General features: G+C 41.6%; 1 protein-coding gene across 1 annotated transcript in view; it reads right to left on the reverse strand.

The window, feature by feature from the left end:
- The window catches only part of VPS53 (VPS53 subunit of GARP complex), a 125,178-nt gene extending 122,205 nt beyond the window's left edge, over nt 1-2,973 (reverse strand). Inside the window, exons 1-2 of the mRNA XM_065908851.1 lie at nt 2,242-2,973; nt 524-1,393 (exon numbers count right to left, since the gene is read on the reverse strand). Of these exons, the coding sequence (XP_065764923.1) occupies nt 524-610 (87 nt within the window). The 5' untranslated portion in view covers nt 611-1,393; nt 2,242-2,973. The remainder of the gene's footprint in view (nt 1-523; nt 1,394-2,241) is intronic.
- Between the last annotated feature and the right edge of the window lie 10,836 nt (nt 2,974-13,809).

Raw genomic sequence — 13,809 nt, forward strand, 5'->3', positions numbered from 1 at the left:
CTGAGGAATATTCTTTAACAAATCACCAGCAGAAATTTTCAACCATTTAAGAATGGTAAAGGAGGTCTCTCTCTCTCTTTTTTTTTTTTAGCCGTTTTCCCTTTGCTTTGCGATATGCTTCAAAAGTAGAAGTTACTCACCTCCCCTCAATTCTGAATCAGTCACAAGGGGCTAGACGGAGAATCCTGGAACATCGGGACACCAACCTGATGAATGAACAGCCCCACAACCCCTAAACCGGAGGTTGCTACCCACGAGGTACCTTCTAGGTGCACCGTTTCAGGAGGCACAGCTCCTTTGCCCAAGAACGCCCCACCCTCCAAAATCAATCAAGGCCGAGGAAGACCTCTCTCCCTTTTCTAGATTGAGAAACCCATTCCCACCACCACCTCCCCTCAAAACCTTTCCTTGCCCTTGGCGCCTAGCTCCCACGTCTCAGTCCGAAGACAGCTTCCTCGCCGTCCCACCCCCAGAGCTGCCCCAGTCTCCGCACTCTCCTCCCCTCGGGGGGCGGAACGCTCACCTGCTCGATGGCGAGCTGCACGTCAGGCGTGAGCTGCAGCACGGCTTCCAGCTCTTCTACGAACTCCAGTTCCTCCTCCTCCATCATCCTGCCGCCCAGTCCCCTCCCGACGCCCACCCGGACCCGGAGCCGCACCTCCTGCGGCCACTCACGCCGGAGAACAGAAACGCTCCAGCTGCAGCGGTCCGGCGAGTCTGGGCTCTGTCAGCCAATCGGGCACTTCCGGGAAGCCGAGCACTTCCGGAATCCGAGGCACTCTGGGATAGCGGAGGACTGATCTCTGGTCTCCTGGAAGAGGCATTCCTAGCACCTCTCGAGAGTCTCCCCGAGCAGCCCTGTAGTTCTGCGGCCCCTACCTCTCCTTAAGATGATGGGGACCCGCTTCACCTCTCAGAAGGCGCCCCCCTACTCGGGCCCTGGCGCTGGGAAAGGCCGGGCAGGACGACCCGCTCCTCCCCAAGTGAGGGTGCGCCCCGGCAGCGTCGCGATCGTGTGACATTAACCCTCTCGGGCCTCGAGGCGGGCGATCCATCTGCTCTCAGGGGCCCCTTGCTCAGTGGCACTAGGTGTCCCCCCAGCCATCGGGGAAAAATGACCCCAGCTGGCAAGTGGCGATGTTGCCAAGGACAATTTGTAGGATGGAACAGCGTCCACTTGATATTAGTCCCCCGTGTGCCAAGCCTCTGGGCAGTTTTCAAGGTGTGTCTGCAGCTTCCTTCTTGAGGGAGACGGGAGGGGAGAGTCAGATTAGGCAGTGACCCACCCTGGGGAAATGTTGACTTTCTAGGACTCTTCAATATCTAGAGTCTAAGTCACAGTCCACGAATGATGAGCTGTGTAATCTTGAACAAATTACTCCATCGACCCGGCCTACCCGGCAAGGAGGTGGAGAGAGAGAAATATTAAAAGCACGATGCAAATTTAAGCTAGTAATACAGGTTAATAAGAGGGTGTCCAGCCCTCTGCACCGCAGAGGAAAAAAAGCAAAGTCACCCTGTGGAACCACTTTTCCTCCAGCCACAATGATATCATTGCAGCCAAAGGATGAGTTGTTTTACCTGTTAAACATTGTGAAACCAAGATGGCCCCAATGTGAAACCAGAGTCCCTGGCCCCAATGAGCTTTTTTTTAATAATCAAAATTGTAGTAAAGGAAGACATAAATATATAAATCAGTTATATGCTAGAATATTATTGACTCAAAATCATGGTTTTGAAATTTAATGACATGGGAAAACACTGATAATATCAGAAAGCAAAAATACACAGCATGATCCCAGTTTGTGTGTGTATTTTGTGTCATAAAAATGATAAGAAATCCTCCTTTTCTGCAGGCGATTCAACGTATTCTTTGCAGATTTTCCCAAATTGTCTGTGAACCTGTAACACTTCTATAAATCAGAAGTATATTTTTTAAAAGCAAATGATAATTATATCTTTCTCTCTTGGATGTTTTTAATTTTTTATATACAGTAAGAAATATATATATATATATAAAGTCCATCCATTTAGTTTAGAATGCCATGAGTTTTAATAAATGCATATTTCATGTACCCACCGTCACAATCAAATCCTAGAACAGTTCCATCACCACCACCCCACCCCATCCCACATTCTCTCATGCCCCACCTACTCCCCTGGCAACCAGTGGCCAGATTTCTGTCCCTATAGTTTAACTTTTGCAGAATGTCATATAAGTGGAATCATACAATATGTCACCTTTTGAGTCGGTTTCTTTCACACTAACATGATGCATTTCCATCTCATCCACATTGTTGCATGTGTCGGTAGTTTATTTCTTCTTGCTGAGTGGCAATCCAGTCTGTGATACACCACAGTTTCTTTATTCTCTGGTTGAAAGACACTGGGGTTGTTCCTAATTTGGGGCGATTATGAATAAAGGAGGATTTTGCATGAATATAAGTTTTCATTTCACTTGGGTAAATAACCTGGAAGTGGTATTGCTGGGTTGCATAGTAAGCCTGTGTTTTTAACTTTATAAGAAACTGGCCAGCTGTTTTCCTAAGTGGGCTGTTATCATTTTTGCATTCCTACCAGCAATAGATGAGAGTTCTGGTTGCTCATAGAGATTATTTTTTATGATGATTGTAATAACTCACATTTCCTAGTCCTTACTATTTGCCAGGCACCATGATAAGTGTGCTACTGCTATGTAACCGCTAAGTCATGCCCGACCTTTTGAGACTCCATGGACTGTAGCCCACCAGGCTTTTCTGTCCATGGGATTTCCCAGGCAAGACTACTGGAGTGGGTTGCCATTTCCTTCTCCAGGGGGTCTTCCCAACCCAGGGATCAAACCCATGTCTCCTGCTTGGCAGAGGGATTCTTTAACACTGAGTCACCTGGGAAGCCCATGCCATGTATATATAATACATCATCTTTTAATCTACATGGCAGTTCAGAGGTTGGTAGTTTTTATCTGCAATTCACAAAAGAGAAAGTGGGGATGTAGTTAAAAACTAACAAAAAATGTGCCCCAGGTCCCATAATTCTTCCTGCCATTCATTCAGTGAATTTATTGAAAGAGTGAATGAATGTTCCTGCTGGCAATAGGCACTAGGCCAGGTGCTGGGAATCTAGCAATCAAAAAAATAAACCAAATACCTGCCTCCATGGAACTGTTTCCAGGTATCACAATCAAGAATTGTAATAGTTACATGCAAGAGAAGTAAAGCATATGGTGAAAGACGATGGAGTGCTCTGATTGGATTTGAGGATCAGGAGAGGCTTCTCTGAAGAAGAGACTTTTAAGCTGAAGCAAAGGGTGGAGCTGTGAATAGGAGATAAAAGGAAGAGTATATGCAAAAGCCAGAAGGATGAAGAACTTGGCTAGCGTAGAGGACTTTGACGGCCATGCGGAGATGGAACAGGAAGAGGCCAAAGAGATGGGCAATGCCAGACGGTGGAGACTCGTGATGGTCATTTGAGGAGTGGAAAGCCTTTGAAGGATTCTAAGCAGAAGAATGACAGGACCAGCTTCACCAGGCCTGTCATCAGCCCTGGCCCCCATTATTTTTGTTTTCTCTGCTTCTGGGCAGCCCACATTGTTGGGGAGAGTTGGGGAACCACGGTGACCATCTCCAGTACTAAGTCATGCTGTCCAATTCCACTGATTGTCCTTTTACAATTCCACTGTCAACCCTCAATTGCATTCCCACTGCGACCCAAGCCCTTTCTTACGCTGAAGCTCCCAACCTCATTACCTTCCTTCTTCCTCTTTGCAGATAAGTTACTGATAATGAATATAAGTTTGCATTTTTTTTATAAGTTTGCATTTTAAGAGAGTTACACAGTACAAAAGTCTAGGAAGACAAAGAGCAGAGAGATAGATGGACATTAGATGAAGAAAAATGCATTCCCTGGTGGTCTAGTGATTAAGAATCCACCTTCCAATGCAGGGGACGTCAGTTTTCTCTAGTTCTCTTGTTGTGGAGCACAGGTTCAATAGCAGCACAGGATGAACCGACTGGGAACAGGTTCAGTAGTTGCTGCACATGGGCTTAGTTGCCCTGCGGCATGTGGACCCTTAACTTCCCAACAAGGGATCGAACCTGTCCCCAAGGGATCGAACCTGTCCCCCCTACCCTTGGCAAGGAAGACTCAGGGCAGCCAAAATTAAAAAAAAAAAGTAGTAACAGGCTAGACTGTTTATGATAAGCAAACGAGAGAAATATCTTTAATAGAAGGAGGAAGCCTGGAAAGACAAATTATAAACTCTTAAATAAAATGTGGGCGTGTACAGATATGAAAAATTTGGCTATGAAAATAAGGAACATGTGGTGTTCTCACAAATGAACTGGGCTTTTAAAAAAACAAAACAATTTCCTATAATGGAAGAGGGTATGTAGCTGATGACAAAGTTATCATAGAAACATCTTTTCTACCTTGAAAGTTCACTAAATGAATAAATTCAACCTCTAATACTTAAAAAAAAAAAAAGAAAGCACAAAACCAACCTCGGAGACCCTATCCTTTAATCAGCAATGGGAAAAGGATAAAGTAGAAGAGAAGCACTACAACAGTCTGTAGGACAGTGTTGGGGTGCATCTCTGAGGATGGCATCAGAATAAAACAAAAGAAAAAAAAGAGTAACCCTCCTTTCACAATGTTTCTCTCTGTGCCCAAAATATTTAAATATATTGGCTGGAAATAATCATTTTATTTATTATTATTTTTGGAAATAGTCATTTTAAAACAGACTTTGTTCATGAGATCCAGTGAGATCTCTGAATTCCATGTGCCTCTGTCAATTTACTGGTTTTTTCCTAACTCTGTTAAGAGGAGTCTCCAACACCCTATGATATTTGCAACTGGTTTCATTATTTTTGAAGGAGCTGTACTATAATTAATTGAGTAGACATGGTGCAGCGTGTTATTTTCTAAGACAGAAACAGTGTCTTTACGCTGTTAAGAAGGGTCTCCATAAGGACCACCTCCTGAACACCTGGACTTTTTATGAAACTTAAAAAAAAAAAAAAATCATAGAATGTCTAAATGACATGCTTTCTACCCATTAAATGCCAGTAGCATGCCTCTCACCCCCACCCTGTGATAACCGAAAATACTCCCTGCAGATACCCACAAATACCGGCCTTGGACCCTCAAGCACAATCACACACAGACACTTGTCACTATGGGTGGTAAAAAGCTTCCAAGCCAACTTGTAGTAGAGGCATATAGCTTAATCCCTATATTAAATCTCGTTCAAAATGTCTTTTGGTGCTTCTTCATGCATTGCTTTAAGTGCATGACTTTCCATGAGGACAGATTTCTTTTGCTGGCATTCATTCTGGAACTTTCTGAACATCCTGGACACCAGTGTTTGTTTTTGACTGATATTCCAGTGGGCTTAGCTGGATAGACGTGCATTTAGGCTTACTGCCCTGTGGCATGTGGGCTCCTAGTTCCCAGTCTAGTGATTGAACCCACATCTACTGCCTCGGCAAGGAAGAGCCAGTGCAATCAAAATTAAAAAAAAAAAGATAAGTAACAACAGTCTACACTGTTTATGATAAGCAAAAGAGAGATATAAAAATACCTTTAATAGAAGGAGGAAGCCTGGAAAAACAGATTGTAAACTCTTAAGATAAATAAAATATGGAAGTGTACAGATGTGAGAAATTTGGGTATAAAAATAGGAGTGTTCTGACTGTTTCCATATCCTGGACACCCAGTTTTGTTTTGATTGGTACTCAGGTTCTCCGTGCATGCCCATTCTTGCTAAAGAGATTATAATCTCCACCTAGCTCCAATAGTTCCTCTGTTCCCACGCTGGTAGCTCAGGCATCCAGTCACATCTATATACCAGCTCCCGGATACTTTTATATTAGGACCCTTCCCCATTGGCTACATCGAGTTCGGAGTAATTCCTTCACTCAACAAACTGCTAATCACACAGGTGAAAGTCTCACATATTACAACAAATATAAACACTTGTTTTATAAAATTGACATTAACTAGTACAACTATCATAATGTAGCTACCATTAATTAATGTGTCTGACACCCTCAAGTTTCTCACAATGCCAGGGTCACTTCCTGCCCTCATTTCGTGCTGTCTTCCTGCTGTGTTCTGCTGCATTCCCTGAGCTGGGTCTTTAGCGGCTCCTCTTCTCCTGGTCTACCACTAGTTCTTCATCTTTTTTTTGAATCTAGATCCTGAAAGAGTCATTTCCTACGCAGACTGATAAGAAGTCTAGGGGTCCCCAGGAGAGAGGGGTCTGGAATTCTCAAGGAGGAAGAAAGAACAAACTTTTTCCCTCTACATTCCTTAGGATTATACAACAATAATGTATCCGGCTTGAGGACAGTCTCTGGAAAAAACCTTCTGGCTAATCCTATTATCTTAAAATGTAAATTATGGGCGTAGGTCTAGTGAGGTCTTTACAACCTCCAGACATTCTTTTGATTCACTGTAATAACTAATTAGAGAGTATATAACTCCATGGCTAACACTAGCAAGGGGGTACTCTTTCGGCCCCCTTCTGATGCCTATGTCAGAAGGTTTCTTTATCTCCTTTGTACTTTAATAAAACTTTATTACATAAAAGCTCTGAGCGATCAAGCCTCGTCTCTGGCCCCGGATTGAATTCTTCTCCTCCGGAGGCCAAGAATCCCGGTGTCTTTTCGTGGGTCAACAACAACCTTTCATCTTGGGGGCTCGTCCGGGATTCTTCAGGACAGGGTAAGGATGCTTGGAGCTCTAGTAGACAAAGCTCTGAGCCATCAAGCCTCATCTCTGGCCCCAGATTGAATTCTTCACTCCAGAGGCCAAGAATCCCGGTGTCTTTTTGGTGGTTCAGCAACAACCTTTCAATCCCTTGGAGAAGTGAAGACCTCCATACCATAAATTCTTTCCCCAGAAAAAGATACATTTGTACATTTTGCCAGCAATTCTAAGGGGAAAGGGATCCTGCCGAATATTTCTTAAGCTCTTTTAACCCCATCTTCTTTCTGCTAAACATAACTATCTTTTTAAAAAAAAAAATATTTGTTTGGCTGCACTGGGTCTTAGCTGAGGCACATGGGATCTTTGATCTTTTTTGTGGCATGTAGATCTACTTCCCCCACCAGGGGTCAAATCCAGGTTCCCTGCACTGAGAGCACAGAATCTTAGCCACTGGACCACCAGGGAAGTCCCCTAAACATAATACTCTTGTGAACAACTCTCCCACATACAATATTCCAATAAAAGGTGTGATCCTCATCCCTCCAATTTTTATTTTTTTATCCCTCCAATTTTATAATCACTGATATGTAGTTTTTATCCATTTTCCACCAGCCAAAAATATTTGGCCCAGCTAAGCATTTTTAGATCTACATCAGAAAGCCAGTCAAAAGTTCTATGTTCTAAATGTAATATTGTTCAAGACTCGGATAGCTTCCTCCAACCCAGTCCCCCATGGAGATACACTGCTTTGAGAGGTCATTCTCAACAGCCATCTCTAGTTTCCAAATCTCTTCTCTCCACACTTGGGTTTCTCTCCTTAGTGTCAGTCACATATTTTCAAATGCCTGTGAAAATCTTCACTTCTCTTGTCATGGGTTTTTCTTTTCCTTTGACCTCAGTGCCCCAATCTAAGTACATTTACTTGGGTCTAGAGTTCAGCATGTGATGGGGAAGTCCTCCAGTGGTGCAGTTAGCCCACAGTACTCATATAGCATTTTATGGGCATGTCTAATCCACTACACTAAATGATAGTGAGTGGTATTAGGGACTAATACAAGGCGGTACATTTACAATGTATTTTATGCATGTTCGTGCACGCTCAGTTGCTTAGTTTCTGACTCTTTGAGACCCCATGGACTGTAGCCCACCAGGCTCCTCTGCTCATGGGATTCTCCAGGCAAGAATACTGGAGTGGGTTGCCATGCCCTTCTCCAGGGGATCTTCCCAACCCAGGGATAGAACCCACATCTCCTGCATTGGCCAGAGGATTCTTTACCACTGAGCCACCTGGGAAGCCCCATTTTATTCATAAATTTCCAGTTACGCTCTGGAGATCTTTCTCTGTATTTTGGTCTTTCTCTGCTTTTAGAGGCCATATAGTAGTCCATAGTTTGATCATACCAAAGAATATTTTATGTCAGACGGTATCCTAATTGACTTATAATGGTTCAATTTATGATTTTTCAATTTTAGGACAGTGTGAACGCAATATGCATCCAGCAGAAACCCTACTTCAAATCCTGATTTTTTTCCCAGGCTGGTGGCGATCTGGGTGATACATCCTCTTGCGATGTTGGGCAGAGGCAGTGAGCTGCAGCTCCCCATCAGCCAGGCAGTCAGGAGAACAGTATACTCACAACCATTCGGCTTTTCACGTTCAGTCCAGTATTCAATAAACTGCACTAGATATTCAACATTTTATTATAAAATAAGCTTCACGTTAGATAATTTTGCCCAAGTGTCAGCTAATGTGTTCTGAGCACTTAAAAAACAAACTTGTTTCCCTTTCTAGTCTTGGGGGTGTGTGTGTGTGTGTTTTAAATTTGTTTACTATTTATTTGGCTGCATTGGGTCTTAGTTGAAGCATGTGGGATCTTCGATCTTTCGCTGTGGCGCCAGTCTAATTGTTGCTCAAGGCCTCAGTAATTGCAGTGAAGGAGCTGAGTTGCTCCATTGCACGTGGAATCTTAGTTCCCAGATCAGGGATGGAACCCTCATTCCCTGCATTGCAAAGTGGATTCTTAACTGCTTGAACCACCAGGGAAGTCCCCTGAACATTTTTAATTAAGGTGGGCTAGGTGCAGCTCTGATGTTTGGTAGGTTGGAAGTATTAAATGGATTTTCAACTCACGATATTTTCAACCACGATGAGTTTATCAGGACCTACCACCACCAGAAGCTCAGAAAGATCTGTACTCCACTACTGGATATTTGGTGGTTTCGTCACCAAGTCGTGTCCAACTCTTTGCAACCCCATGGACTATAGCCTGCCAGGCTCCTCTGAATATTCAGATCATTCCTAAATTTTTTTGTATGTGCTATTACAAACAACACTGTATCCTTGCAATACATATTTATACTTCTATCAGCACTGAAAAAAGTGCCTATATCTTTATGAACACTGGATATTATGTCTTGTAAATATTTACTTATAAAACTTCTCTTGACCTTTTCTATTTCTTCTGTTCAGTTCAGTCACTCAGTTGTATCCGACTCTTTGTGACCCCATGGACTGCAGCACGCCAGGCCTCCCTGTCCATCACCAACTCCCGCAGTTTACTCAAACTCGTGTCCATTGAGATGGTGATGCCATCCAACCATCTCATCCTCTGTTGTCCCCTTCTCCTCTCACCTTCAATCTTTCCCAACATCAGGGTCTTTTCAAATGAGTCAGCTCTTCCCATCAGGTGGCCAAAGTATTGGAATCTCAGTTTCAACATCAGTCCTTCCAATGACTATTTAGGACTGATTTCCTTTAGGATGGACGAGTTGGATCTCCTTGCAGTTCAAGAGACTCTCAAGAGTCTTCTCCAACACCACAATTCAAAAGCATCAATTCTTCAGCTCAGAAAACGCTCAGCTTTCTTTATAGTCCAACTCTCACATCCATACATGACTACTGGAAACACCATAGCCTTGACTAGACGGACCTTTGTTGGCAAAGTAATGTCTCTACTGTTCAATATGCTGTCTAGGTTGATCATAACTTTTTTTCCAAGGAGTAAGCGTCTTTTTATTTCATGGCTGCAGTCACCATCTGCAGTGATTTTGGAGCCCCCCAAAATAAAGTCTGCCACTGTTTCCACTGTTTCTCCATCTCTTCTGTTATTTCCATTTTATATTCTTTGATTCTTTTGGGTCATTTGTGTTTCTTCATAAATTATAGGTTTTCTTTGACTATTCTGAATATTTACTCTACTATGTGAAAGTCACTCAGTCATGTTGAACTCTTTGCGATCCCACTAAACAGTCCATGATATTCCTCAGGCCAGAATACTGGAGTGGGTAGCCTTTCCCTTCTCCAGGGGATCTTCCCAACCCAGGGATCGAACCCAGCTCTCCCGCACTGCAGGTGGATCTTTACCAGCTGAACCACAAGGGAAGCCCTCTCTACTATGTACCACAACATTTTCTTCAGTTTATGTTGTCTTTTTACTTGTTAAGAGTGACTTTTGATGTACCGTTTTTTGCTTTTTAAAAATGCACATAAATCTATCAGTCCTTTTCTATGTATCATCTGGGATTTGTACATTGTTTGGGAAAACATTCTTTAGCTGGTGAATTATAAAAATATTTTTCAAAGTTTTCTTCTAATACATCTGCAGTGTTGCTTTTCATGTGTAACTTTTAATATCCCTGGAATTTATGTTTCTGTTTGACGTGTGGCAGGGCACTGTATTCGTTTCCCAGGGTTGCCATAGCAAATTACCACAGGCTGGGTACATTATGACAACAGAAGTTTATTTTTGCGCATTTCTGGAGGCCAGGAGTCTGAGATCAAGGTGTCTGCAGGACTGACTCCTTTCTGGAGGCTGTGAGGGAGAAACCCTCCCTATCATGCGTCTGCCCTGGTTTCTCCCAGCAGTCCTTGGCTTCCCTTGGCTCATGGACTCACCCTTCCAATCCCTCACTGCATCTTCACAGGGCCTTCTCCCCTCTGCCTGTGTCCCTTTCTGTCTCTTGTAAGGATACGCTCATTGGATTCAGGGCCCATCATCACCCAGTACACTCTCACCTCAATCCTTACCACAGTTAAATCTGCAAAAACCCCCATTTTCAAGTGATGTCACATTTTAAGGTGATCGTGAATCCTGGGGTGACACTACTCAACTAACTTTACTTTTTCCAAAGGAAGGCTAGTAGTTTCTGTGGTTTTCTTACATAGTCCTTTCTTTGCGTACACGTGGGATACACTTGCACAGGTTAAATGTAGTGGGTCTGGCTCAGGACTTTTGCTTCCTTGATCTGTTTCTTCTACACTGTTTCAGTGACGATAAGGTCTAGGATGTTTTGATATATTGCAAATTCCTCCTCCACCCCACAGGGGTGTTCTTTATTCAAATATTTCTTGGTTATTCTTGCACATGTTCTCTAATTCATGTAAACTTTAGAGAGAGTTTATGGAGTTCATTCAAAACATGTTGGAATTTCAATTAGAATTATATTGAATTTAGAGATCAATTTGGGGAAAGTTCACATATTTACAATATTTAGTTTTTCAGCCATATTCTCCATTTATTTAGGGTTTTATGTCTTTCAGTAAAAGTTCATGACTTTCTTCATATAGGTCTTGCATATATCGTTAGGCCTAAAACTAGTCATTTTATAAATTTAAAAAACTATTGTAAATAGTCCTCTTTTTCTATTACCATTTCTAATTTTTATTTGTTGACTTATAGAAATGCCATTTATTTCTGTGTGTTGATCTTGTATCCAGCCACCTTACCTCAACTGCTTTACTTTATATTTCAGTTGATTTTCTTAGTTTTTTTTTTCAATAAATTACCAAATTGTTTAAAAATAGCAATAGTTATTTTTCTTCCTTTCCAATGTTAAAATCTTTTTTGAAGGTCTATATGTAAAAAAAAATAATAAATAAATTTAAAAAATAAATAAATAAATAAAGAAGGTTTATATGTGAGCTGCCATTCTGGCCAGGACCAGAGCAGCAGATGTTCAACAGCACCAGATTGAGTGGACACGGTATTAACAATCCAAACAGGAGAAAATATACTGAACAAACCACTCAAGGCATAGATAGATACTGCAATAAGAAAGCAATGGATTTATAACACATAAAAGAAGGAAAGTGACAGACTCTTGGCTAGCAAGTGCTCCCTGCCCTTCATCTAATACTAATAATATGGAAAACGTTCCAAATCCTTCTCAGACCTCCACTAGGCAGCTCCATCAGATTACCTGACAATGTAGGAATTTGCTCTGCCTGCAGGGCAAATGTATTATCAGCCTAGTTCTTACCACAACAGTTCATTCAGTCTTTAGACTGACCATTCATGGTCCACGAGGTCAGTCACAGACACGTGGTGACACTCAGCTGCCACAGAAGCATGTGCCAGGATGCCTGGGGCTGAGGTTCTTTTTGCTATATATAATGAAGATTCCTCCCCAAATTAGACTTCTAAGTGTCTGTAATCAATCAGTTTTCTTTGCATTGTTCTTTCTCTTTAATTGAAGTATAGTCAATTTATAGTTTGTTAATATCTGTTATACAGCAAAGTGGTTCAGTTATACATATATCTTTCTTTCTTTTTTATTTTCTTCTCCATTATGATCTACCCAGGCTATTGAATGTAGTTCCCTGTTCTATACAGTAGGACCTTGCTGCTACCCATTCTATACATCACGGTTTGGATCTGCTTACCCAAACTCCCACTCCATCCCTGCCCCTCCCTCTCCCCCTTGGCAGCCACAGGTCTGTTCTCTATGTCTGTGAGTCTGTTTCTGTTTTGTAGATTTCACTTCTGTCATATTTTAGATTCCACATGTTAGTGATGTTTGTCTCTTTCCGACTTCACTTAGTACGACAATCCCTATGTCCACCTGTGTTGCTGCGAATGGCATGTTTCACTCTTTTTTACTGCTGAGTAATGTCCCATTGTTATGTATGTAGCACATCTTCTTTATCCATTCATCAGTTGATGGACATTTAGGTGTTCCCATGTCTTGGCTATTGTGAATACTGCTGCTATGACCACAGGGGTGCATGTATCTTTTTGAATTATAGTTGTCTGCACTGTTCTTAGTTTCCAGCCATTTAGATTTTCACCTACAATCTTACTGAGCTGTAATTAACTCTTGGGGTTGAAATTGACTGTGCGTGGCCAAAGACACCACACACTTAGCTTAATAGGAATGCTTTTCCCTTGTTCATTTCTTAAGTACCAAGCACCTACATAACTGTAGTTTACTGCATAGGTTAATAGAGCTCAGCCTATAAAGGGGAAAAGACTAGATACTTAAATAGGAGCTTTGGGTTTCTATTGATATTATGATGCCACTTTAAAAACAGAAACTGAGAGTGTGAGTAAGGATGGGAATCTTAATACTTTAAAGGATAAAGTTACCAGAAAAGAAGACGGCCCTAAGTTTGTGTGCCAAGGTGCATCTTTGAACAAAGCTGCTCTCACCCTCAGTTAAGAATTTCTTTAAAAACCACTGAAAAGCCACTTTGAAAGATAATCTATAATAATTCAAATATGAAATCATTTCTGACATTAAAAATCAGGTTTGTGAAACTCAGCATTGAAAATGCTTATGATAAGTGAAATATTAATATTCATAATTAACTTAAAGCATGACCTCAGATATATAACATGTGCATATAAAGAAGCTGGGAGGAATTCTTCAAAATTGTTAACAATCTGAGAGTAATATCTCAGTGATAGCATTATTTATGATTATTATTTTCTATACTGGGCATGGTTTACTTTTTAAAGTATTACTTTTATGATCAGAAAACCAAAAAAGACAAAGAAATTATCTGAGTTTAGTTAAATAGAGTAAGCAAAATCAACCTTTTATGGAATTACTGATGAGACATGAAGACACTGAAAATTGTTGATCTGCTGTTTTTAAGAAGGCAGCTGAATTTATTCACAGCTGGTTCTAACTAATTTCAAAGGTAATTTCCTTAATGGATCAACATTCTGGAATATTTTTTTAAGTTGACTACCTTTAGCTAGGTGTGGCCTTCTGCAAACAAGCAAATTTTTGCATTTATAAGCAAAGGAAATGCATATGTGAAAGGACTTTGAAAAATGTGAAGCAATACACAAAGGCAAGCACTGTATAATCAGC

This window comes from Muntiacus reevesi, chromosome 18 (assembly GCF_963930625.1).
Source record: "Muntiacus reevesi chromosome 18, mMunRee1.1, whole genome shotgun sequence".
Lineage (NCBI taxonomy): Eukaryota > Metazoa > Chordata > Mammalia > Artiodactyla > Cervidae > Muntiacus > Muntiacus reevesi.